We start from the raw sequence: 27,867 nt of genomic DNA on the forward strand, positions 1-27,867 counted from the left end.
TTCCTCTTTATCTCACAGGTAGGTGTCGCTATGCTCTAGGGATGGAGGATGGCTCCATACCCGACTCTGACATCACTGCGTCCAGCGCCTGGTCCGACTCCACTGAAGCCAAACACGGGAGGTAAGAGCACCAGCATGTTTTCATTTGAGACTTCTGCATAATAAAGTTTATTTTCACTCTGATTTGGTGTTGGTGTGATTTGTGGGTGTGTGTTTGTGTTCGTACGTAATTCTCATGTGGGGGAGTGATTAGGTTACGCGAGATGTCAGTAATGGAGCGTATCCTGATATAGAGCATTAGGTAATGACATTACATCACTGTCTGCCTGGACTAGACTCGCATACTGCTGAATAAAGGCCAATACCACACACACATTAGCAAGGACACAGCATACGCATACTGTATGATCACACAATAAAAAAGAGGCATATACAACAAACACACACACACACACACACACACACTGACAAGCTCATTCAGTCCTGAAGCAAAGAGTTTCTGGAGTTTCAAAGAGTGTGTTTCTGTCTTTTGGCAGCACATAGATCATGTGGTTGTTATTAAGTCTGCATTCTGTTGAAGACAGGATGGGGATTTTGAACAGAGGGGAGAGGAGCTTACAGGAGAAGCAGGGTGAGGGAGAGGATGTTACAGCCTTAAACATGGAGGGAGAAAAAGGGGCAGAAAGGGTGGAGGTGAAGAGAAGTGATGAGGTGCAGAGAGGTGCTGAAGCAAGGATTTATAGTGAGGATACTGTGTGGGTGTGTGGGGGTGTGTGTGGGGGTGTGTTTGGGGGTGTGTGTGGGTGTATGTGTGGGTGTGTGGGTGTGGGTGGGTGTGATTTTTGTATGTCTAGTAAGGTTCTCACATATGACATCACAGAAGAACAGTTGTGTGACAGCATGCTGAAGAACAAGAGATGGAATGGAGGAATTTATTCTCTGTAGGAATGGAGGGCAGTAGTTGTAGAATGTATTTAGAGTTGCAGCATTGGTGTTTGCAGGAAGGATTGTGTCTGTTCTGAGCAGTTCACACAAACTCTCGGTTCATTAAAAAAAAAAAATCAACCAAGTGTCCTGTAGAGCTGCTCTCTAGTCCTTTAATGTTGCTCTCACACTAGAGGCTTCCCAACCTTTTTTCTTGGATGAAACACACATATATATAGACACTATAGACACTTTTCCACCATCTGGCTGAACGGTTACCGTTGCTGAATCATGACGTTCCATTCCAATCCAGGCTTGTTGATATGTCACGTTTCTTTTTCCCCTGTTGTGCTGCAAAATCAGGATTAGAATTGAGTGACTTGGCAAGTGACCAATCGTGATTCACCATGTCACTTAAGTGTTCCACCTACACGTTTTTCTGTCCTGATCACGGCTAGCTGAACATGCTGAGGAAGCCGTGGGGGGAACGGTTTGTAATTTTACTAGGGATGGGAATTGTAAGGAAAATAAAAATTTTAGTTCCAATTGTGATACCTCTTAACGATTCTGGTTCCTTAACTGTTCCATTAACAATTCTTTTAATACTTTTGAGGAAAAAATATAAGATATAAGTTTTAAAAGTATAAGATTTAGAATTATATAGGCTAACAGATATAGGCTAACAAATCAGAAATGAATGCAATTCTTGTGAAAGCATGTTTACACAGACTTCTTAGAGGCATAAATGTAATCCAATAATTGATCCTAAATATACATTCAATAAAAAAGTTCCAAAACAAAAATTTGTGCTGTCAGTCAATAATTTTTTTTTTTTAAATTGCGATTTAAGTGTATAATCTTTTGTAGTTAATCGAGATTAATCACAGATTTTGAAAGTGCTAAAATTTGACACTATACAGTTTATACTTATTTTCATGTCAAAATGAATTTATTTCCATTTAAGGAAAGAAAACAAAACAATATCTAACAATATAATGTTTTATTAACATTTTCCAAACATAGCCTTCTACAAGAAATGCACTAAAATAGCACCAATTTGAATAACATTAAACATAAAGTGGGAGGTTAACTAATTGAAAAAACTAGTCTCCACATACGTTGCATATTCATTGCAATGGGCATTAAATCTCTTTATATTAATCTGCTGGTAGACTGTGGCTATCTGCTTTGTTACAGCAATCGTGAAGCTGCGTCAGAGATTATTTAGCAGAGATGGGCCACTTCTATTAAAATGAATGGGAGAAACTGGAATGCCCAACGGCAGCCAATGGTCAACGGATGTAGAAAGGAAGTCCCTCCTTACTGGTAAAAGAGCCAATCGCCTTTTAGATTCAGACATCACCTGTCACTCAACGGATGTAGAAAGGAAGTCCCGCCTTACTGGTAAAAGAGCCAATCACCTTTTAGATTCAGACATCACCTGTCAATCAACTTGACAACGCGCATGCGCATTAGCTATACAAGCTGTTGTCAGATTCTACTGCTGATTTGAAATATGTCCTTTGATCGTAATCTTGGCCAAACGTTTAGGAGATTTCGATCTTTTCCCATTCAAGTAGATAGGAGCTGCACTGGCATGACTGGAAATTGCCTCCCGAGAGCATTCCAAAGATGGCCGACAATGGACTGACTTGCTAGAAAGACTTTGGCTGCGTTCATAATTCGCATCAGAGTGTCAACGCCAGCGTCAATCTTTGAACTCACTATGAAAAGTACTTCCAGACAAAAATGTCTCATTCAGCGTTTTGGTGATAGTTAAGACTTGTCTTGCTTCTGTGGTTATTAAAATGCGCCTTACAATCCCATGTGGGCTTGTTTTGTACATGAAATAGCTCTAAGAGCTCCTTTCTCCATCATTTTATCACTGACAGGGAAGCACTGTCAGAGATTCTATTTATTTATTTAGAATAACAACCTCCGCGGCTCTATCATTGGAGAGTATTGCGACAGTACCGCCCATAGAATGTCTATGAGACTGCCGTGTTATGCTATTTTATGATAAGCTTGTAGGCTAGTCTTGTTAGAAGGGCTCTGGCGCTGTGTCTGTTTGTGAAATGTACAGGTGCATCTCAATAAATTAGAATGTCGTGGAAAAGTTCATTTATTTCAGTAATTCAACTCAAATTGTGAAACTCGTGTATTAAATAAATTCAATGCACACAGACTGAAGTAGTTTAAGTCTTTGGTTCTTTTAAATGTGATGATTTTGGCTCACATTTAACAAAAACCCACCGATTCACTATCTCAAAAAATTAGAATACATCATAAGACCAATAAAAAAACATTTTTAGTGAATTGTTGGCCTTCTGGAAAGTATGTTCATTTACTGTATATGTACTCAATACTTGGTAGGGGCTCCTTTTGCTTTAATTACTGCCTCAATTTGGCGTGGCATGGAGGTGATCAGTTTGTGGCACTGCCGAGGTGGTATGGAAGCCCAGGTTTCTTTGACAGTGGCCTTCAGTTCATCTGCATTTTTTGGTCTCTTGTTTCTCATTTTCCTCTTGACAATACCCCATAGATTCTCTATGGGGTTCAGGTCTGGTGAGTTTGCTGGCCAGTCAAGCACACCAACACCATGGTCATTTAACCAACTTTTGGTGCTTTTGGCAGTGTGGGCAGGTGCCAAATCCTGCTGGAAAATGAAATCAGCATCTTTAAAAAGCTGGTCAGCAGAAGGAAGCATGAAGTGCTCCAAAATTTCTTGGTAAACGGGTGCAGTGACTTTGGTTTTCAAAAAACACAATGGACCAACACCAGCAGATGACATTGCACCCCAAATCATCACAGACTGTGGAAACTTAACACTGGACTTCAAGCAACTTGGGCTATGAGCTTCTCCACCCTTCCTCCAGACTCTAGGACCTTGGTTTCCAAATGAAATACAAAACTTGCTCTCATCTGAAAAGAGGACTTTGGACCACTGGGCAACAGTCCAGTTCTTCTTCTCCTTAGCCCAGGTAAGACGCCTCTGACGTTGTCTGTGGTTCAGGAGTGGCTTAACAAGAGAAATACGACAACTGTAGCCAAATTCCTTGACACGTCTGTGTGTGGTGGCTCTTGATGCCTTGACCCCAGCCTCAGTCCATTCCTTGTGAAGTTCACCCAAATTCTTGAATCGATTTTGCTTGACAATCCTCATAAGGCTGCGGTTCTCTCGGTTGGTTGTGCATCTTTTTCTTCCACACTTTTTCCTTCCACTCAACTTTCTGTTAACATGCTTGGATACAGCACTCTGTGAACAGCCAGCTTCTTTGGCAATGAATGTTTGTGGCTTACCCTCCTTGTGAAGGGTGTCAATGATTGTCTTCTGGACAACTGTCAGATCAGCAGTCTTCCCCATGATTGTGTAGCCTAGTGAACCAAACTGAGAGACCATTTTGAAGGCTCAGGAAACCTTTGCAGGTGTTTTGAGTTGATTAGCTGATTGGCATGTCACCATATTCTAATTTTTTGAGATAGTGAATTGGTGGGTTTTTGTTAAATGTGAGCCAAAATCATCACAATTAAAAGAACCAAAGACTTAAACTACTTCAGTCTGTGTGCATTGAATTTATTTAATACACGAGTTTCACAATTTGAGTTGAATTTCTGAAATAAATGAACTTTTCCACGACATTCTAATTTATTGAGATGCACCTGTACATCAGTATAATGACTCCGGGTGGACACATTACAAAGGTTCCGCCCTTCGCACAAATGTTTATGCTGTATTTACGCTGAATGCGTTAATCACGATTAAGAAAAATGAACGCGTTAAACTTTTTTTAATTAACCGCGTGCGTTAACGCGTTAATTCTGACAGCTCTGCAAAAATGTGATAACATATTTAATTTATTAGTTTGTTCTTTCATAAAATTCCCCTGATTACACAATTTAAAAAAAATTTTTTTTGTGTATCTTTTAACTTCACATTGTCATATGAACAACCAGTCTGTAACTGAACTGTCTGATTGAATGTCACCAGCCTTAAATACATCATTGCATAAAACACGGTAACAATTCTTATTTCATTCTGAGTTGAACATGATGAAAGTCATAACTTGCAAGTCAGTAAGATTAATTCAGTAACCACTCTGGCTGAAGTTTAAGTGTTTTTGATCAACTAAAAAGAGCCATGTCATAAGAATCATTTGTTCAGGAACTGCACTACACTGTGAAGAAGCTGCAAATGGAACCAGACTTTATTCCGATAGTCAGAAGTCTGTCTCTGTGAGACTATAATCTTGTGAGGCTCTGGATCAGGTGAGAAATAAAGGGTGAATCTGAAATGTCTCAGTCTGGTCACAGATTCTGGATCTCAGCTGTGTCTCAATAAGTATCACTGAGGTGACAGTACCCACACATCACTGGAATATCTTATTCCTAAGTGTGTGTCTCAGTTGTCTGTCATCAGTATCTTGTCTTGTGTGTGTGATAATGACAGTAGCTGAATGTGGAGAGTGTAGTTTTGTTTTCTCCTTTGAATGTGTTACTCAGTCAACGTAAAACGTTCATAACTTATTTTACTTTTGAAATATTGTGTATTTCTGAATGAAACCGGTTATTCAATAAGAAAAAAATGTAGGACATCTGGAATTGAATGAATGACAAGTGAAGATAAAAGATTATGAAAGACAAATTAGACCAGAAAATGTGTTTTAGTAAATATTAGAAGAAAAAAAATTGTGTGTGTGTGGGCGGGTTTGGGTGGTTTACCTAAAACCTGAGATCACCTACATTGTGGGGCCCAGCGAAGGAAATGGCTTATTAAACATACTAAACTGTTTTTTTGAAAATGTAAATTTAAATTTTTTTTGGTTACAAACTGGTAATTACAAGGGTATTATGCTATATACATTTTTACTTTACATTTTTAGTGTCCCCATAAATCAAATCGCTTAAAAAACATACTAAACTTTGTTTTTTTTGAAAATGTAAAAATGCAGTACTTTTTTTGCAAGGGTTAGGTTTAGGGGTAGGGTTAGGGGATAGAATCTATAGTTTGTACAGTATAAAAATCATTATGTCTGTGGAGAGTCTTCATAAGGATAGCCGCATCAACACATAAGCAAACTTTGCCTTTTGTATTTATTGTATTTTATTTTATGTATATATGCGTACAATGCTTTTAAAAAGTACCCACTGAATCTTTTCATCCTGTTATGCCTCCAAATATTGATTTTATTTATGATCTCTCCTAGGCTAAGCACAGGAGAGGGGGACGGTGCGTGGTGTCCAGCTGGTCCGGTGTTCCCTAGTGGTTCTGAGTACCTGCAGGTGGACCTGCACACATTACACTTCCTTTCTCTGGTTGGCACGCAGGGGCGGCATGCAGATGGGCTCGGGCGGGAGTTTGCACGTAGTTATCAACTCCGTTACTCCCGTGATGGACGACACTGGATAACATGGAAGGACCGCTGGGGGCAGGAGGTCTCAGCATTAAATATGCCCTCAGAAAAATGTCATAAGTAGCATGTAGTACAAAAGGCACTAGTTGTTCTTTTCTCTTACAGTAGTGTGTCTGGTGTTTTTGTCTCAGGTGGTGTCAGGGAATGAGAACACATATGACATAGTCCTAAAGGACCTGGGTCCGCCCATTATAGCACGCATGGTGCGGTTCTACCCGCTGGCGGACCGCGTGATGAGTGTTTGTCTGAGAGTTGAACTCTACGGTTGTGTCTGGAAGGGTGAGTTCCATGTATGACATGCAATCCATCATCAGTATTATTCCTAAACACACTCAAAACATTAAAGGTGCACTCAGTAAGATTTTAGCTGGCTCTTACTCGTCCCATCAGTCCCAGTAGTTCTTGTGGTTTTGGACTTTACTAACCCCCATCGTCCTGGATACTGGAAGTTTGCTTATTAAATGATGCCGCTTTACACGAAGATGTTTGTTTATCTTCTGTTTTGTTACTTTTAGTCTGTGTTTTTGTCCATCTCATATCACACATATCACATTTATGGACATTCTTGGATTTAATACAAAGGAATTTTCGCACTTTTTTGCGCGCGAGACTGTCGCCGTGCAGCCGCGATTCTGCTAAACGTCACTCTGGACTATACCGTTGACTCTGACTCCGTTATTGTCTGTAAAGTAAGTATGTTGTGTTTGTTGTTATATTGTTTGGTTTGCTTTTTGTTTACATGTATTTTATGTTTGAGCATTGGCTGAAAGCGCTATATAAAGTAAACTTATTATTATTGTCAGTATTAGTGGTTGTAACTCAGTCAATTGCATGACACAGTGTCATGTGCTGTCAACATGGCAGCTCCCATGAGGAGGCGACCCACTCTATCTAAAATTAAATGCTTTTAATTTCATTGCTGATATGACTTGAGTCTTCATCTCATTTTCAACATATTTCTAAAAAATGCTATTTAGGTCTTTGTGTCAAACTTTTTTTAATATGCAAAAAATTACTTAGTGCACCTTTAACTACAGGCACATTCTGCATTCAAATGACATTTAACTTTGAGTAATGTGCTTGTGTTCATTGTTAGATGGACTGAAGGCGTACACCGCTCCTGTGGGTCATGTGATGCACCTGTCAGGCTCACCTGTCTACCTTAATGACTCTGTCTATGATGGCAGCAAAGAGGCAGGGTAATACAGACACACAGACACAGCACACACACACACACACACACACACACGTTTACTTAGCCAAATGAGAACACTGTACCACAGACTTCAATTTTTTTATAAAAAGCTAATTATAATTACTGTAGACAAACCTAAACCCTTACCATAACCCTAACCCCAAAATAATTTATGAATGTATTGTTTTTCCAAATGAGGACATCCCAAAATGTTTCCAAAGGGAGGTTTTGTAAGATATAGCCTGTCCTCAAACTATAGCTAATAAGTATGTATACACATATACACACACACACACACACACACATGCTCCCAATTGTATTTCTTCACATTTCTCAAGAACGTAATCTTGATCTCCTGCCAAGTTTTCCATGTCTGCATTTTTGTCTGGCACATGCCACATGAGTGCTACACATCGCAAATTAAGGAACAGAAAATGAATCATCGTCTTTTTGAATCATCGTCTTGTTTGTCTAACAGTTAGGTTTATACTTACGTTGGTCAGAATCAAGCAGTCGAATACTTACTTGGCTAACCTTTTCAAATCTCACCTGGTTATGTCTTACTTAATTCTCTGTGATGTATGTTAAAGTCTAGCTTCCTTTTCTGTGTGTGTGTGTGTGTGTACATGTTTATACTACATTGTGGGGACCAAATGTCCCCACAAGGATAGTAAAACCTGAGATCACCTACATTGTGGGGCCCAGCGAAGGAAATGGCTTATTAAACATACTAAACTGTTTTTTTGAAAATGTAAAAATGCAAAAAGGTTTCTGTTAGGTTTAGGGGTAGGGTTAGGGTTAGGGATTATCAAAGGGATTATAAAAACAAGTTTGTGTGTGTGTGTGTGTGTGTATGTATGTGTGTGTGTGTGTGTGTGTGTGTGTGTGTGTGTGTAAGTAAGGTGGGGTTGGTAAATGTCTTGTAGAAACACTCCCAGATGTGATTGTAATAGGGCAGAAATGTTTGCAATAGTTTAGCTAACATTTTTGACATTAGCCAGATGTAACTCTCACAGATATGTGTGTGCATGGGAAAATGTGTTTGAGCACATACATCTATGTATATGTGTGCACATGCCCAATGACATGATAAATTCAACTTGACTTCAGTTCTGTAATGTATCTCTCTCCTCTCTGCAGGGTGATGTTTGGAGGCGTGGGCCAGTTGTGTGATGGTGTTTTGGGTGGGAATGATTTCGTGGAGAGTAAAGAGTTAAGAGTGTGGCCAGGATATGATTATGTGGGATGGAGTCGCGAAGCATTGGGTCAACCCACTGTCGACATTGAGTTCCACTTTGAGAAAACACGGGTTTTTCACACCATGCAGGTATGTTTGTGTGTGTATCAGTGTAAGAAATTAACTTTCCAATTAAGCGGCAACATTTTCTCCCTGGATTTGATTTCCTGGGCATTTTTGTTACCTTTTAAAAGGGCATCATGCTGCACCTGCGTGCCAACCAGAGAAGTGCAGTGCGTGCAAGTCCACTTTTACAAGGGCATATTATTTTCCAACAATATAAAGAATATGCTATGCCATTCTTTTGTGTGAAATACTTCAATTTAATAAATGTATCAAAAAATTCTCAATTTGAATAATTGATAACATTTTAATAAGGTTCCATTCGTTAACATTAAAGGAGTCATATCATGAGGAATACAATTTTCCATGATATTTTGACATATAAGAGGTCATTCTACTACAAAAACATACTGTACATTTCAGAACTTAATCCTTAAAGGAATATTCTGGATTCAATACAAGTTAAGCTCAATCAACAGTGTTTGTAGCATAATATTGATTACCAAAAAACATTTTTTAACTCATCCTTCCTTTATAAAAAGCAAAAATCTGGGTTACAGTGAGGCACTTACAATGGAAGTGAATTTCAAAAGTTTAGCCACAAGACATAAACAATATATGTTAGCATAATTTTAGTGTGATAAAATCGCTTACTAACCTTTTCTGTGTAAAGTTATAGCCAATTTTACAACTTCGTTACCATGACCATGTAATGTCAACAAACCCTAAAGCCCTAAAATGACGATTTAAACAACTTTACAGCTCAAATAATACACAAGTTTTAACATAAGAATTAATGTAAGTGCTTTTATAACATTTTAAGCTTCACATTTCTGTTTAAACCCTCCAAAAATTGGTCCCATTTACTTTCATTGTCCCCATTCTCTTCCATTGTAAGTGCCTCACTGTAACCTTGATTTTTGCTTTTTCTTTTTTTAAAGAAAAGGAGGGACGAGTGTAAATACATTTTTGTGGTAATCAACATTATGCCACAGATGCTGTTGATTGAGCTTAACTTGTATTGAACCCGGAACCTTTAATGCAATAAAAGCATTTATTTAAACTAAGCTGCAAAAACGGCTCATTTTCTACTTCCGCGATTTCCTTATGTCACTACACTAGGGGGCCCATTAATTTATGACCGCCTCTACAGCAAAAACATCAATGCCTACTTTACGTCATCGCACCCTTGGCCCGCCCACTGGGGTTCAGTTTGGAAACCGATAGAGAGCAGGACAGACAGGCCTGGTGTGGCCTAATAACTATTCCTGAACACCAAAGGGGACCCATGTGGACTATTTTGAATTATGTTTGGATATAAACATGCACTAAACAGACATCTTTGACCGTTGTCATGTATCTCGCGCCGCTTTTTTAAAAGACTTACAGTTACAACTCTGAAAAGGAGACCCTGTTTCATAAAGCTGCTGCATCTTGTTGTTTTGAGCACAAACGTGCCCTGGAATCGTCCTCACGCCCATCTGCGCTATTTTTAATTGTTGTTGTATGTAATCGTGCACTAGAGCTGTTTTTCGGCTCATATCAGCATGGATTGCTTGTGAACCAGTCATAATACGATTCAAGCTTTGCAAAGGAACTGTTATTGATGGATGGGGCAGTTAAAAGCACATGGTCCCAATCGCAAAACCTTGATTAAATAGTTTAATTCATGAATATTTCATATGCCATGACTGTTTGATAGTTAATGGCACTGCTGTGCTTACAGCAAGTGAGCAGTTTAGTATATTCGGATGAAATGTATTGTATATGCATTATGTGTAAACCTGAAATTTAGTTTTATAATGTTGTGGAGCTTGTTCATTCTCTTCCAATTGAGTTTCAAATATGGCTGTATTCGAGGGGCTGCATGATATTAGCCAATCATAACAGTGGGCATTTACATTGAAGTTTAAAGGAGGCTCCTAGGCCAAAACCAAGTGTTTCAGACAGAGGGCGAGAGACAGGGTGGAATGTGATCATATAACACTAAATTATGCCAGTTTTGGTGCAAAAAATCTTTACTAACATTACCAGTGGACCTCAGGGAAGATAAATTATTAAAAAAAAAAAAAAAAGAGTATATCATGACTGCTTTAATGCATTAGGTATCAGGAACTAACAATGAACAATATATTTTTTACAGAATTTATTAATCATTGTTAGTTAGTTCATCTGTGATAGTTAATAAAAATACAATTGTTTATTGTTAGTTCATGTTGGTTCATAGTGCATTAACTAATGTTAGCATATACAAAGTTTGATTTAAAAATGTATTACTATATGCTGAAATTAACATTAACCAAGATTAATAAATGCTGTAAAAGTATTGTTAGTTCATGTTAACTGATGTTGTTAACTAATGTTAACAAATGGAACCTTATTGTAAAGTGTTAACGAATAATTAGATTTATTACCTTTCAGGGGCCATTCAGACTGGAAGCGTTTTTGTTAAAAAAAAGCTGGATGAAGTGCATCGAATGGAACAGAATGCAGGTGTCTGGAGATGCCTTTTTAAAAGTTGAAGTTCTTTTTAACTTGGCAAGGCGTCTAAACACGCAACACTCCTGTGTGATAAGCTGAAAAAAACAGCTCAAGGATGTCCATCTAGCACGTTTACATTAAAAAAACAAAACAATTGAACAGAGCAGACAAACGGTAAAATGCATTCATCTTCAACAGCCCCTTACTCATAAAGTTAAATCCACATCTACTGTTTTATGAAATAATATGTATAACCAGGCCTAGAATAGAATATTTAAAACTATATCAGACGTTACAAATACAAAACAAAGAAATCCATCACGAGGACATTTAGGGTGCTTTTACACTTGGTTCGATTTCTAGGACCGAACCAGAGTTTGTTTCCTCCCTCATCCCGCAGCCCCCCCCCCGGTCTCTGTTTACATCATATTATTTGGGTCGAACCGTGGTCAGATTACGTCATCAACTTGAGTACAAGCAGTAGATGTTTACTACTGTAACTAGGTAAGATCTCGAGAACATGTCACTGTGTTAAGTGAAGTATTAAAATTTGTCTCTTTGAATTTTCCACGAAAACTTGCCATGCACAGAAACAGCACTTTTTCTCCCACGAATGCATTGAATATGCAATGATGTGAATAATGTTGGCCTTTGTCTGCTGCAAGCACGTGGATGCGTTGCAAGAGATGTGAAGAATGTGAGCTGCTCTCTGAAGGGGATTTATTTGGAGACAAGCAGGGATGAGAAATGCATTATACCATAATAATTGCCATCGCAAGCCTGCAAAGACACAAATTATACGTCATCACAGGCAGTTCGCTTCCACGATTTGGTATGATTGCGTTCATATCAGTAGCAAACCATATTAGAGTTCACATGATGTGTACCCCAACCACCTTTTTTAGCAGACCTGGGTGCGCATCAGAAGTGCTAGTGTGAAAGCCCCCTTAATCCCCTGTATTTTGAATTTTTTCTTAAATTTTTTTTAAATTTCTTAATTTCAGAGTCTGGTGTGTGAATATATGTGGTATCTATATTATGTCTACCATTCATCTTCAACCCTACTGAACTTCCTAGATGTCAAAAGCTATCTGAGAATTAAGCTCAGTCAGTCAGTAAGGCAGTAATGATAATGCTCCAGCTCAGTAAATCCTCCCAGTTCCGCCCTCAGGAACCTGTCATTACCCTTAAACCCTTTAATGAACATTTGATTTGTTTGTGTTTGTCTCTCTGCCTGTGGGATTGATTTTGTGGTGGTGTGTGATTCTGAGACAATCTGAGTGTTTTGTTGGGCAATTTGCAGAACCATAATTATTTTTCTTTTGTTTCTGGTATGTGTGTGTATTGTCATTTTTTTTGTGTGTCTTCTGACCAGGCATGCTGGTTTGTTTTTCCCCACTTCTGACAGTCTCCATCTGTGTGTGACTTTCCGGTTTTGAGAGGGAATTCTTTACACTCTGCGATCTCCATCATCATGGCATACATAAGTACTTACCATGCTGTTAATGTTTTTCCTGTGGCTTCCCACTGTTCGAACACTTCCTCTCCTCACTCCCTGTATGTCTTGCTGTAAATTCCCCCCCAAAAAAGGGAAACAGGACCAGAGGGCCCGTTAAACATTTCCCATAAAAACAATCGCTTGTACACGTGCCGTTGTGAAATGATTTTTGACACCTCCCTCTGCTCTCTCCATCCCTTTAAATAATCACCATATCCCAGACCTTTGTTCAGAGAAATTCCTGCAGTAACAGAAAACCTGCAGCCTCTCCAGGCAAATAATTACCCCTATTGTGATCAGGAACTCCAGTGCAAAGTTTGCCACAGGCCGTCAATTGGAGCAATGGAGCTTACTCACTTATAGTGTATGTGTGTCAGGTTTTGCCTATATTATGGGGACCAGATGTCCACACTGCAAAAATCCTTTTTTTAACTCAGTAATTTTGTTTGTTTTACCAGGCAACTTGGCTTTCTATTAAGAATATACAGTTGTGCTCGAAAGTTTGCATACCCTGGCAGAAATTGTGAAATTTTGGCATTGATTTTGAAAACATGATAATGCAAAAAAACTGTCTTTTATTTAAGGATAGTGATCATATGAAGCCATTTATTATCACATAGTTGTTTGGCTCCTTTTTAAATCATAATGATAACAGAAATCACCCAAATGGCCCTGATCAAAAGTTTACATACCCTTGAATGTTTGGCCTTGTTACAGACACACAAGGTAACACACACAGGTTTAAATGGCAATTAAAGGTTAATTTCAAACACCTGTGGCTTTTTAAATTGCAATTAGTGTCTGTGTATAAATAGTCAATGAGCGTGTTAGCTCTCATATGGATGCACTGAGCCATGGGGAGCAGAAAGGAACTGTCAAAAGACCTGCGTAACAAGGTAATGGAACTTTATAAAGATGGAAAAGGATATAAAAATACATCCAAAGCCTTGAAAATGCCAGTCAGTACTGTTCAATCACTTATTAAGAAGTGGACAATTCGGGGATCTCTTGATACCAAGCCAAGGTCAGGTTGACCAAGAAATAATTTCAGCCACAACTGCCAGAAGAATTGTTCAGGATACAAAGAAAAACCCACATGTAACCTCAGGAGAAATACAGGCTGCTCTGGAAAAAGACGGTGTGGTTGTTTCAAGGAGCACAATACGATGATACTTGAACAAAAATGAGCTGCATGGTCGAGTTGCCAGAAAGAAGCCTTTACTGCACCAATGCCACAAAAAAGTCTGGTTACAATATGCCTGACAACACCTTGACACGTCTCTCAGCTTCTGACACACTGTAATTTGAAGTGACGAAACCAAAATAGAGCATTATGGTCACAACCACAAGCGCTACGTTTGGAGAGGGGTCAACAAGTATTGTGCTCCTTGAAACAACCACACCGTCTTTTTCCAGAGCAGCCTGTATTTCTCCTGAGGTTACCTGTGGGTTTTTCTTTGTATCCTGAACAATTCTTCTGGCAGTTGTGGCTGAAATCATTCTTGGTCTACCTGACCTTGGCTTGGTTTCACAAGATCCCCGAATTTTCCACTTCTTAATAAATGATTGAACAGCACTGACTGGCATTTTCAAGGCTTTGGATATCTTTTTATATCCTTTTCCATTTTTATAAAGTTCCATTACCTTGTTACACAGGTCTTTTGACGTTCTTTTCTGCTCCCCATGGCTCAGTAACTAGCCTGCTCAGTGCATCCCTGTGACAGCTAACAAATTCATTGACTATTTATACACGGACACTAATTGCAATTTAAAAAGCCACAGGTGTGGGAAATTAACCTTTAATTGCCATTTAAACCTGTGTGTGTCACCTTGTGTGTCTGTAACAAGGCCAAACATTCAAGGGTATGTAAACTTTTGATCAGGGCCATTTGGGTGATTTCTGTTACCATTATGATTTAAAAAGGAGCCAAACAACTATGTGATAATAAATGGCTTCATATGATCACTATCCTTAAATAAAAGACAGTTTTTTTTGCATGATCAGTCATATTTTCAAAATCAATGCCAAAATTTCACAATTTCTGCCAGGGTATGCAAACTTTTGAGCACAACTGTACATGAGAAGCAAAATGACATAATATATAAAGTCTTGTTTTTAGAGAAATCTATCTAAGTGTAGTGAGGCATGTGCTTAAAAGCCTAAACAACCAATGCGATTCAAAAAAATAAACTTTATGTTTCGTAATAACGATTTTATTTTTCTCATATGTGGAAATAGATTTTTATTGTTTTAAACTTAAACGTCACAAAATGTTGTTAGATTTGATAAAATAAGATTAAAATTAATATTCCGGGTTCAATACAAGTGAAGCTCAGTCGGCAGCATTTGTGGCATAATGTTGATTACCACAAAAATAAGTTTTATGTCCCTCTAAAAAAACAAAAAAAACAATCTGGGTTCCAGTGAGGCACTTACAATGGGGCCAATCCGTAAACATTAAAATACTCACTGTTTCAAAAGTATAGACGCAAGACTTCAACAATATGCATGTTAACATGATTTTAGTGTGATAAAATTGCATACTAACATTTTCTGTGGAAAGTTATAGACAATTTTACAACTTTGTTGTCATGGTTCAACATGATTCAATGCCTACAACGACCATAAAAATGGCAATTTAAACAATATTACAGCTCAAATAATAAACCATTTTTAACAGAAGAATTAATGTAAGTGCTTTTCTAAAATTAGAAGCTTCACATTCTGCCTTTAAACCCTCCAAAAATTGGCCCCATTCACTTCCATTGTAAGTGCCTCACTGCAACCTCTAATTTTTGTTTTAGCTTATTTTTAAAGAAAAGGAGGGGCAAGTCAGAACTATTTTTTGTGGAAATCAACATTAATGCACAAATGCTGTCGATTGAGCTTAACTTGTATTGTACCTGAAATATTCCTTTAATATTTAATGTAATTTAGCTTCAAGTAAATGTGTTTTTCTAAGCATGTTTAGATATTTTTTACTGGAAAAAAAGACAAAAATACTGTTGTTGTTTTTTTTTAATGTTTTTTGCTGTGCCTACAAGGATTGAAAACCAGAAATCACCTGGTAACAAAACAGTACTCACAAAGAGAAATGGCTTAAACATACTAAATAATGTCAATGCAAAACGGTTTCTCTGAAGATGAGGGGTAGGGGATAGAAAATGTAATTGGCTTAGTATAAAAGCAATAGATAGTACACACTATGATAGAAAAACGTGTGTGTGTGTGTGTGCTTTGATAGCTTTGACTATAGCTTTTAACCTCCCTGCCAGGTTGCCTCTGTTGTAGCCATTTGTTTTGGAACACATATTTCATATGTCAGTGAGTGTTTGCACACATGTGTGCAGTTAGACGGTGACCTAACAACAGGAACGTTAATGTCTAACCTGTCACATTATATATGTTCTTGCCATCCTCTCCTCATTCACACCCTCTGTTTCTTCTCTCTCTTTCCTCTTCCCTCATCTCTCATTTGTGGAGTAACACACATAACTTCTGTTTATGTCTCACTGATGCCCTTTGTCTCCATGGCAGTGATTTGTAAAACATTCACATAACAGACTGCTCCCTTTATATTAAATACCTCTACATTATGCCAACATCCTCCCCTTCTCTTTTTTTTTTTCCTTCTCCCCTTTTCTCCCCAATAAGGAATGCCCAATTCCCAATGCACTCTTAAGTCCTCATGGTGGTGACTCGCCTCAATCCGGGTGGCGGAGGACGAATCTCAGTTGCCTCCACATCTGAGACCATCAATCCACACATCTTATCACATGGCTTGTTGAGTGTGTTACCGTGGAGGCGTAGCGCGTGTGGAGGCCCACACTATTCTCCGCGGCATCCATGCACAACTCGCCATGCGCCCCACCGAGAGCGAGAACCACACATTATAGCGACCACAAGGAGGTTACCCCATGTGACTCTACCCTCCCTAGCAACCGGGCCAATTTGGTTGCTTAGGAGTCCTGGCTGGAGTCACTCAGCATGCCCTGGATTCGAACTTGCGACTCCAGGGGTGGTAGTCAGCTTCAATACTTGCTGAGCTACCCAGGCCCTCCATCTTTCTCTTTTAACATCTTGGCATAGTTTCTAATTGCAGATACTGTATAGTGGGGACCAAAAGTCAGAGATCAAACTGGAAATAAACAGAGCATTGAAACATTATGACATAAAATGAATATGGAAAATTTAATATTCTGCACTATTTCTCGATCATTATCAAATAAGCAAATTTGTGACTTTTGCCATGTTAACTTCTTACATTTCCCTGCTTCCATTGAAGCACACAAGTTGCTCTTTGGAACATTCTCAAATCATGCTGAAATAACATGTACCATCAGGTTTTGCAGAAACTTGTCAAGTCCATGCCAGCTCGAGGGCATGCTGTTATTAAAGCAAAAGAGGGACAAAGTAAATACTAAGGATCTGAAAGTTTTTGTTTTTCACTCAAAATGTTATGCCAATAATATAATTTTTAATGAACAGAAATAGGAGTAAATTAGAAAATACATAATAAAAGCTATTTTCACTCGGGGTCTCTAGTAATTTTGGATGCTCTTAGTTGTTGTTTTTACATTTTTCTTTGTCTGTGTGTCTCAGGTGCATAGTAATAACAGGCACAGTCAGGGTGTGCGGGTGTTTAGTGAGGTGGTGTGTGAGTTTAAGCCCAGTCTTTTGAGTCCTTGGGCGGAGCCGGCACTCAGCCTTAAGGTGCCACTGGATGACCTGCATGACCCCTCGTCCCGCACCATCTCGCTGCCTCTTGGAGGACAACCAGCTCAAATCCTTCGCTGCCGCTTTGCCTTCAGCGACCGCTGGCTCCTCATCAGCGAGATAAGCTTCTACTCTGGTACACAAAGACATACACACCTGACCTCTAGCAGGAACACACACCACATCATTACGTTACAGTAGTGGTTATCAATCAGTTCATGAGCCAAGTGAACAAATGTAATTTAAGTATTTCAGTACCACATTTAAAAAAATCCACTTCTAATATGTCTACTAGTAGCAATTTTATTACATCATCACACTCATTACATGGCTACATACAGTACCAAATTCACAAGTAGACAAGAAGTGTTGATTTGAGTTGCAGTCAGTTATTCAAAAATATTTGATCGCAGAATGCCACAATCGACCATTCAGAATTAAGTGAGTCTTGTAGTTCTCACTTCTCTCCGAATGTTCGGTATTCTTTCTCATATCGCTGCTTAATTTTCTCACCTGCCCGTTCACGAAATGTTGCCTAAAATGTGCTAGATAACCATTTTTTTAGCTAGCTATCTCTGTGTCTTATTTACCAAAGACTGTCATTGTAATGATACTGAATGTTATTACAGTTGACAAGGCTCAGACAACAACTTGAAGAATATTTTAGATAGAGATTTTTGCATCAAATTGTTATTGAAAAGCCACAAATTAAGCAACAAGGTGTTGGTTTATGATAGATATTAATGTTGTATAAAAGACATTTGAACATATTTATCTCATTCTCTCTCTCTCTCTTTGTTTTCATTTGTCTTTCTCGTTTCCAGTGCCATTTGACGATGGATCTCTCCCTCCTCCTCCCCCTTCCTCCAGTGCTCGTCCTCTCAATATCACCTCTCCACACACTCCCAACTCTACAAACGGAAGCAGCAGCCCCACCGGTGAGTCACTGGCACATTAGTGACTACAGTTTTCACTGTCCGCCTGATGCATAATGCACACTAAAATGCCAAGTGCTCTCTGAAATTGATGGGTCAACTTCTGGGAGTAAGAATACAAATCACCAAAAATAAAAGAAGTAGAATTTGAAAGTGAAAGTGGAGATTTATAGGGAAAAAAGTACTTAAGTATTGATCTGTTTCACTCCTACAACCTATCATATGGCTTCTGAAGATATGGATTTAACCACTGGAGTCTTATGGATAACTTTTATGCTGCCTTTATGTGCATTTTGGTCCTTCAAAGGTCTAGTCACCATTTAATGGCATCGTATGGACCTTCAGAGCTGATATTTCTAAGTGGGCGGTTCTTGATCAAAATTAGCTACAATGAGGACCAGATTTTATGCCGCAAACCTGAAGTCTGGCTGTGTGAGACTAGGTGTATGTCAACACCACTGCATTATGGCACATTACATATGTTCATCAGGTTGTTGGTTGTTGTCTGGTTGTTGAATGTTGAACAATTCTGCATTTTTACAGAATGGCAGGGGCTAACACTTCCCCACCCTCCTTCGTCATTTAGCATTACTTAACATCTCTCTCTGGCCCTCATCCACCCCCCACCCCCATTTATCTATATCTTGCTCTTCTGACCTATACACCCTCATATTTCCAGACCTCCTCATGAGAACAGCCCCAATGCTGCCCAGCAGCATGCCAACAGGTGAGAGAGAAAGAGAGAGAGAGGGACGAGGGAAAAAATTATATTTTCTCCATGCTTGCGGTTTAATATGTCTTGGAATTTTACTGCATGTTTTCCAGTACAATTACTTTTATGCTGTTCGCTTCCAATTTTAAATCCAGCCCTAACCTAAAAAACCTGAAAAAGTGTGTGTCTATCTTCCCTGTTGAAAAGACCAATTATTACTGGTCACCAACATATATTTTGTTTATCTGGTATGCTGGTGTCCGTACCAGGCTTTTTCAATATCTTAACCAGCAAACCTCCATTGGTCAACCAGTTTTTAAAAAAAACCACGTTGATTGATTAGTATTTTGTGGTGGTGAACTACATGGTTATGCAGTTCCACCAGCTAGACCAGCATAATCCAGCTTGGACCAGCATGGAAATTCATGTTGGTTTAAGCTGGTCTTTTCAGCAGGGTTTAAGCATGAAGAGATGTGTTTTTTTTGTTTGTTTTTTTTTGTTTTGTTTTTTCTCATGGTTTGGTTTTTGACTCTTAACAATGTGCTATTGTTTGAGCTAGTGTTTCATATATACCCAACTCATAAAGTCTCTTTATTGTGAAATGTCTTCGGTCATTGGTCCTGTGGCTCTTTGAATGAACTCTCATTCCCTCATTTTTAGGACCGTGCCTACTCTCACAGTTCTTTTACTCACGTCAAAGCTTATTACAACACCCCAAAACAACAGCTGCCTCCTAAATTTACAGACATAAACACATACACACATGCAAAGAGAAAGACAGGGGGTGTATAAGGAAAAAAGCAAGTCGTATCACATAAAGTGTGTCAATGACCATTTGGCATGTACTTACTTACTGCCCCACCCATCATGTCTGAGATAAGCAGGTGGCTGTTCTGGACAGATAAGCTTTGCTTTTACTCTGTAAACACTCTATAGGCCTTGAAATGCCTCTGGTAATGGTTTAAATGACAGGTCAGTGATACATAAGCATGCACACATGTGTGCCTTGTTTGTAATCAAAGGGTTGCTGTCTTTTATAGGGGCGGAGTTCCCTGCCATCACTCTGAGGGCGGGATTACCGGTGGCCAAAGATGACAGCAGCAACACGGCCATCCTGATTGGTTGCCTGGTTGGAATTATCCTGCTCCTATTGGCCATCATAGCTGTCATACTGTGGAGGCAGTACTGGAAAAAGCTACTTGGCAAGGTGGGGAGGGAGTGGCTTGTTTTTGATAGCTAAATTTATAGCGTATCTTAATAAACAGTATGCATTGGAGTTAAATTGAAAGATCCCAAGAAATAGTTTGACAAGGGCAATTTTAGTACTTAGTTAAACAGGAAGTTGTGGTGGCACATATTCTAGAGCTTGTCCTTTAAAAAAAAAAAGTCATCACAAAACATGATTTGGTAATAAGAGGCAGTTAATAATAATACATTTTATTTGTAAGTGCTTCACATATAATAATCAGATATAGAAATAAAAAACTAATATAAGAAAGTGATTGCATTAAAACATACAAAATTAAAACATTATAAGTATTTAATTAATCAAAAGGGCAGCATATCAGTATAATGTACTAGTGTAGTGTAGTTTTTTGGGAGAGGACATTTTCATTCTAGAGAGCACTTTACTGGACAAAAAGTTGTTTATACCCCTGCAGACAAAGAGTCATCAATATATTCAATCAATATTTAGGTCCACATTTTTTTGGATGAGAAAGACTTATCTTAAATTTATTTTGTAAATTTCTAGGAGTACACTGGCATATCGATGGCCTTAAAGCTAACATACATGGATTAAAGCCACAAAACTCATATTTTTGATTTCATGGGTTTTGATTTTTGTGTGTGTGTGTGTGTGTGTGTGTGTGTGTGTGTGTGTGTGTGTGTGTGTGTGTGTGTGTGTGTGTGTGTGTGTATCCAGGCCCAGGGCAGTCTCTCCAGTGACGAGCTACGAGTTCACCTTTCGGTTCCATCGGATAATGTTGTGATCAACAACACAAACACACACACATACTCCAGCCGCTATCAGCGCATACACACATTCCCCGATGACAGAGACCAAGAGGGAGAGTACCAGGAGCCCAGCACTGTACTGCGACCCCGAGAGCAGTGTGACAGCACAGGTGACATGCACGCACACACTTTGAGTGCATCCCTTAATATATATCTCTCAGTAAGTGCACAAGAAACCCAAGTCACCACAGAGAGTGAACAGCACTGCCAAAACAACATCAGAAAAAGTACTTTAGGACAATCTACTACCCAGATGCAAAGACCCACTGTCCTATCTGACAGAGGAGGGGCGGGGGGGGGGGGGTGGAGATAAAAGCACAGAGATTTTATTCCAGTAAACTCCAAATTGCCTGGACACTTTTAGACACTTAGGTCACATGTAAAAATGTCTTAATTGCATTGATAAAAAAATATCAAACCAAGTGGCATCTGCAAACAAAAGATGCTAGATCTGTTCTCAGAGCTACAGGTACTTCACTTTTCATAGCCATTTTTAAAATTACTTTTACCTAACTGGTCTCAAAGTCATTTATACTAGATGTTTGAAGTCAGCCCCCTCAAGATCACACAGCCTAGCAGAGTAACCACAGATGTAGTTCATCACGACTATGGGCATGTTCCACTAAGTTGGACAACCAAAATGTGTCAAAATAATTTCTTAATTTTACAATGTAGTTATTGTTTTATTATTTTAAACCTAAAAATTTATTTAATGCCATTGGATTGATTTTTTGTTATATAATGTAAAGACATTCATACATGTTTATGTGTGGCTTAAAGGGATAGTTCACCCAAAAATGAAAATTCTCTCATCATTTACTCACCCCCATGCCATCCTAGATGTGTATGACTTTCTTTCTTCTGATGAACACAAACGAAGGTTTTTAGAAGAGTATTTTAGGTTTGTTGGTCCATACAATGCAAGTGAATGGTGACCAGAACTTTGAAGCTCCAAAAATCACATAAAGGAAACATAAAAGTAATCCATATGACTCCAGTGGTTTAATACATGTCTTAAGAAGTGATATAAGTGTGGGTGAGAAACAGATCAATATTTAAGTCAGTTTTTCTATAAATCTCAACTTTCCACTTTCACACTGAAAGTGGAGATTTATAGAAAAAGAGGACTGAAATAATGATCTGTTTCTCACCCAAATTGATCGCATCGCTTCATTTATGTGATTTTGGAGCTTCAAATGTCTGGTCACCATTCACTTGCATTGTATGGACCAACAAACCTAAAATACTCTTCTTAAAACCTTCGTTTGTGTTCATCCGAAGAAAGAAAGTCATACACATCTGGGATGGCATAAGGGTGAGTAAATTATGAGAGAATTTTGGGAGAACTATTCCGTTAAATGTCCAAATACTTTTTGGTGCACTGTTTGTCCACTTATACTTTAAATGTTCCTCTTTTAAACGAATGTTGGTTTTCCTCATTGAATTTTTTGTTGCTGCCATGCTGAATCCATAAATTTTTTTTAATCATTGTGGGATTGTATTCATATATTAATCAACATAAAATCAATCAATCAATCAGACTTTATTTGTATAGCACTTTTCATACAAACAGAATGTAACAAAGTGCTTTACACATTAAAATACCAATTCCCCACCCCACCATCGAGACACAAAGCTTTAAACAATATTATAAATACAATTTTATAAATAAAGAGACTCAATAAAAACAGTGAGTAAGGAACTGGGAGGTAAAATTCAATTAAAAGCCAGACTAAAAAGGAAGGTCTTAAGTTTGGTTTTAAAAATATCAACATTCTCTGCTGCCTTCAGGTCTTCAGGAAGGTTGTTCCACAGACGATGGCCATAATAATAAAAGGATGCCTCACCGTGGGTTTTTGTCCTGACTTTGGGTATCATTAAAAGGCCACTACCTGAAGACCTGAGGGTTCTAGAAGGTTCATAGGATAGTAGTAAATCTGATAAATAGGTGGGACCAAGACCTTTAAGAGTTTTATAAACCAATAGAAGGATTTTTTAATCAATTCTGAAGGAGACAGGGAGCCAATGCAGAAATTTTGAAATTGGTGTAATATGTCTTTCTGGTCTTCATCAACATACGTGCAGCTGAATTTCGAAGCAGTTGAAGTTGAGATATATTCTTCTTGGGGAGAACAGAAAGCAGAGCATTACAGTTGTCAGTCCTGCAGGTAATAAAAGCATGCAGTAGTGTCTCTGTACTGGCTAGAGAGTGAAATGGTTGCACTCTGGCAATATTCTTCAGATGATAAAATGCATTCTTACTTATGTTTCTAATGTGAGGCTCAAAACTGAGATATGAGTCAAAGATGACTCCCAGGTTTTTCACTTGTTGACATGGATTTAAAGCCAGTGCTTGCAGTTTATCATTGAGGTTCTCTCTCTGCGCTTTAGTACCAATGACCAAGACTTCAGTTTTGTCCTGATTGAGCTGTAGAAATTTTTCAGCCATCCATGATTTGCTATCTAGTATACAGTTAAAAAGAGCATCGATCGGCCCTGGGTCATCAAGAGACACGGCAATGTAAAGCTGTGTATCATCAGCATAACTATGGAAATTAATGTCGTGCTTCCTGATGACTTTTCCAAGTGGCAACATATAAAGGTAAAAAGTGTAGGACCTAAAATTGAACCTTGAGGAACCCCACAATTAATTTTATAAATTTTAGATGAACATTCATCCATGCTTACAAGAAATCCTCTATCGGTAAGATAAGATTTGAACCAATTAAAAACTACCAGAGATGCCAGTCAATCTGTGTATTCTGTTAGAAGAATTGAGTGGTCTACCGTATCAAAGGCTGCACTCAAGTCTAGTAGTACTAAAACCAAGGTTTTTTCATATCCATATTGGACCTGAGGTCATTTACAACCTTGACTAATGCTGTCTCTGTACTATGATTGGTCCGAAAACCAGATTAATATTTTTCAAAAATACTATAAGAGTTCATAAAATCATTTAACTGATTAAAAACAAGCTTCTCTAAAATTTTACTTAAAAATGGTAGATTGGATACTGGTCTGTAATTATTAAGGATTGTGGTATCTAAATTGTTTTTCTTCAGAAGGGGTTTAATTATAACGGTCTTAAGAGCAGGAAAGACACCCATCTGAAGAGAATAATTTACAATGTTAAGTAGATCTTCTTTAAAAAAGCTAAAAATTGTTTTAAAAAAGGATGTGGGAATGGAATCTAAAAAGCAAGTTGCCGGTTTTAGTTGGGAGATAACTTTACCAAGCATCTCGGCATCAACCAGGACAAATTTCTCTAGTGTTTCCTCCTGTGTAGACAAGGATTCTGGGGTGTTAAAATGTATATTCTTACATTGAGATAAATTCGATCTAATAGTGTCTATTTTACTTCTGAAGTGGGCTGCAAATTCTTCACATTTAGAGTTGGTCGACATACAGCTGGACTTCAGAAAAACAGGATTAGTTAAACGGTCAGTAGTTGAGAAAAGGATTTTGGGAATGTTCTGGTTGTCAGTAATCAATTTTGAGAAGTAAGCTTGCCTTGCATGTTTACTTGCCTTATTGTAATTAGTCAACTCTTCGTGGAAAATTTGATAATTGACTGTCAATTTATTCTTTCTCCATCTTCTTTCTGCTGTTCGACATTTTCTTTTTAATTGATTAATTTCCTCGTTTCTCCAAGGAGATGTTTTTCAGTTTCAGTTTTAATGGAGCTACTATGTCAAGGGTTGATCTTAATTTACTATTAAAATTATCTACAATAAAATCACAAGAGGAGGGTAGTATATCAGCAGGAGTGTCACATAAAAGATTAATACAATTTGCAGCCACTTCAGTGGTAAGATAGTGTTTCCTGACCGTTTGTTCTGGGATATCCTGTTGTATAAAACCATTAACAGTAAAAAAAGACACAAAAGTGATCAGACAAGCCTACATACCCACAACTGAAGGGATATTAGTAGACAGGCCATGAGTTATTACAAGATCTAAAATGTGGCCTCTGTTATGAGTAGGCTGAGTAACGTGTTGAATAAAATGCATACAATTAAGCAGATTTAAACATTCTGAAGCAAAAGAGTCTGATTGATTGTCCACATGCAGGTTAAAATCACCTAAGTTTAATTCTGTTGTAATTGGAGTGGATAATTGAGAATAATTCTGAAAAATCTGACAAAGACCGAGCATTGTTTGGGTGGCCTGTAAACTGTTATACACAGTATAGGAGGGCTACTAAAAATAAAAGAATGATATTCAAAGGATAAGTAGTTATCAAACCTATTATCTTTAAAACCAAGTGACGCTGAAAGGGTGGTCGCTGTACCCCCACCTTTTTTTATCCTTCCTAGAGGAATATGAAAAATTGTAGCTTGGTGGTGAGGCTTCAGTAAGAGTAGCTGGTACATCAGTATTAAGCCATGGCTGAGTTAAAAACATACAATCAATGTTATTATCTAAGATCAGATCATTAAAAAGAAATGTTTTGTTTAAAAGAGATCTGACATTCAAAAGTGCCATATGCAGGGTCATGGGTAAAATGATCTTAAGGGGTGAATTAGTAGATGTTGGTTTATGTGATATGGTTCTAAGATTATGAAAGTTCACACCATACATATCTTTGGTGTTATGATGTATGATGCTATGTCTGGTAGTGATAACGACCAGAATTATTGAATTGTTAGAAATATCAAACGAATAACAAAATGCCCAAAACAGTCTGACCTGTGAAAAAACGATTAACAGCCTGCGTCATTATCAATGATAACACTGCCTGCTGTGTCTGTGCATCTCACATGTAACTGGTATGCTCTGTTCCCCTAACGGCCCTGTTGTTTGTGTTTTGTTGTTGTGTCGTGATGCGTCTTTTTGTATCGTGTTGTGGTTGTGCTGTTTTGTGTTGTTTTTATGCCTTGTGACTCGTTTTGTCGACCCTCACTCTGTGTTGTGTCGTTTTGTGGAATGTCTTGTGGTGTTGTGCCCTTGTTTGTGGACTTGTGTGTGGGTGGGATTCGTGTATGTCTCCTAGCACTGCTGTTAAACAACCCAGCATATCATCTTCTCCTGTCTGACCTGAAACATGGCCCCAACAGGCTGACAAACTGCCACAGCCAGCAAGAAAAGCCCCAAAACCTGCCCCAGGGTAAGAGAGAGGGGGGTCATATTGCCCTAAGAAAGGGCAAAGGGGTGGTGTCCTCCCCAGGGAGCAGTTAAAGTCCCCACAACTTCTTAAGGTAACAGTTAGGGTTAAATAATGATCCCAGAGCAGCAGAGAGGGTGTTGAACGTGCAAAAAAACAAAATGGTAGGTCATAGGTTTTATTAGGGATGTGGTCACTGGTCAGGGTCCACAATTAACATTCGCTAACTGTCAAATGCAAGTAAAATTGGCTTTGTGAGTTGCTTGCCAGTTGATTGGTCTCTTACTAAGGAACTGCAACATAATACGTGTAATAATAGCTGATGTAAGCAATACGATTGATTCAAATAAAAGAAATAAAAACTGTTTACTCAAAAAAACTAACAAACAAAAAAAAAAAAACATCTGTTGTGACTAGCACTGTCTTGTAAGGACTTTTTACCATTTATCAAGGATACCTACATCGATGATTTAATCTAGGATAAATTTTTCTCACTAATGGAATTAGCAAAAAGTTCATTTTGGACCCTGGATTTGGTGCTGTATGAGCCCATTGGGGAGTGAGGGGTATGTTAGTTTTTTCTGAGTCTTATTGCCATAAAACCATATATATCACCGTATGCATGTACGTGTATGTTTTAGTGTTTAAGTGCATGTTTGGAGTTCATAATCACGCATTAATTTATAACATGGGTCGTTGGCTCTCTATTATAACTTTTTCCTCTGTCACTTTTTTTTTTTTTATCTCTCAGCTTGTGCTATTGATATAGTTGATAAAGGCCTGCCCATTCAGGAAGGACCACCTCCTTACCCTGGAGCCACGCCCCCTGGCCTATCAGGGGTTCATTATGGGAAAGCATCAGGAGGTGGGGGGAGTGTTCCTCATTATGCAGAAGCTGACATCATTAGTCTGCAAGGCTGTAGTGGTAACAATACATATGCGGTCCCCGCCCTCTCGGCCACGCCCACAGACTGCCCACCACTGCCTGAGTTGCCACGGGAACGACTTATATTCAAAGAAAAGCTGGGAGAAGGCCAATTTGGAGAGGTACTGTGGCTTATACAAACATATATATTTTTCCACACCTTACCTTTATGAAATTCATCTGTTGGAAATTATATTGTGCTGCCTAAAGAAAAACTTGAGACAAATGTTGTTCCATTTATACCTGACTATTTATTTTGTTTTAGGTTCATTTGTGTGAGATTGAAAACCCTCAGGAACTTCCGAACCTGGAGTTCCCATTTAATGTGAGGAAAGGACGACCTCTGCTGGTAGCTGTGAAGATTCTACGGCCCGATGCGTCTAAAAATGCCAGGTAACTGAACTAGAAGTCACCACTGAATTCAAAGTGGAAAGATACTGATTGTCCAGACCATTTTACGAGTCCTAAAATTAGGAGTGACATGAGCTGCTCCTAAATTTCTGCATTAGGAGCTACTTTTAGCCTTAAGATGTTTTGTGAATACAAACCATGGTCCTTCTAAACTTCAGAATCAAAAGAAACAAATAAATCATATTTTGCATTTTGAGAATGAAAGTCTATTTTTAGGACTATTAACAGATTTTTATAT

At 38.4% G+C, this 27,867-nt stretch overlaps 1 protein-coding gene across 2 annotated transcripts in view; it reads left to right on the forward strand.

Moving 5' to 3' along the window:
* Positions 1-27,867, forward strand: part of LOC127453834 (epithelial discoidin domain-containing receptor 1-like) — a 61,290-nt gene that overhangs the window by 24,857 nt on the left and 8,566 nt on the right. The window contains exons 4-16 of one of the 2 annotated variants that reach the window (XM_051720547.1): positions 19-121; positions 6,129-6,357; positions 6,467-6,614; positions 7,432-7,534; positions 8,671-8,857; positions 17,413-17,662; positions 18,351-18,464; positions 19,141-19,188; positions 20,214-20,380; positions 21,098-21,299; positions 26,183-26,296; positions 27,045-27,340; positions 27,484-27,611. In XM_051720547.1, the coding sequence (XP_051576507.1) occupies positions 19-121; positions 6,129-6,357; positions 6,467-6,614; positions 7,432-7,534; positions 8,671-8,857; positions 17,413-17,662; positions 18,351-18,464; positions 19,141-19,188; positions 20,214-20,380; positions 21,098-21,299; positions 26,183-26,296; positions 27,045-27,340; positions 27,484-27,611 (2,089 nt within the window). The remainder of the gene's footprint in view (positions 1-18; positions 122-6,128; positions 6,358-6,466; positions 6,615-7,431; positions 7,535-8,670; positions 8,858-17,412; positions 17,663-18,350; positions 18,465-19,140; positions 19,189-20,213; positions 20,381-21,097; positions 21,300-26,182; positions 26,297-27,044; positions 27,341-27,483; positions 27,612-27,867) is intronic. The other variant, XM_051720548.1, reaches the window with a different exon arrangement.

Source organism: Myxocyprinus asiaticus, chromosome 16 (genome assembly GCF_019703515.2).
Source record: "Myxocyprinus asiaticus isolate MX2 ecotype Aquarium Trade chromosome 16, UBuf_Myxa_2, whole genome shotgun sequence".
NCBI lineage: Eukaryota > Metazoa > Chordata > Actinopteri > Cypriniformes > Catostomidae > Myxocyprinus > Myxocyprinus asiaticus.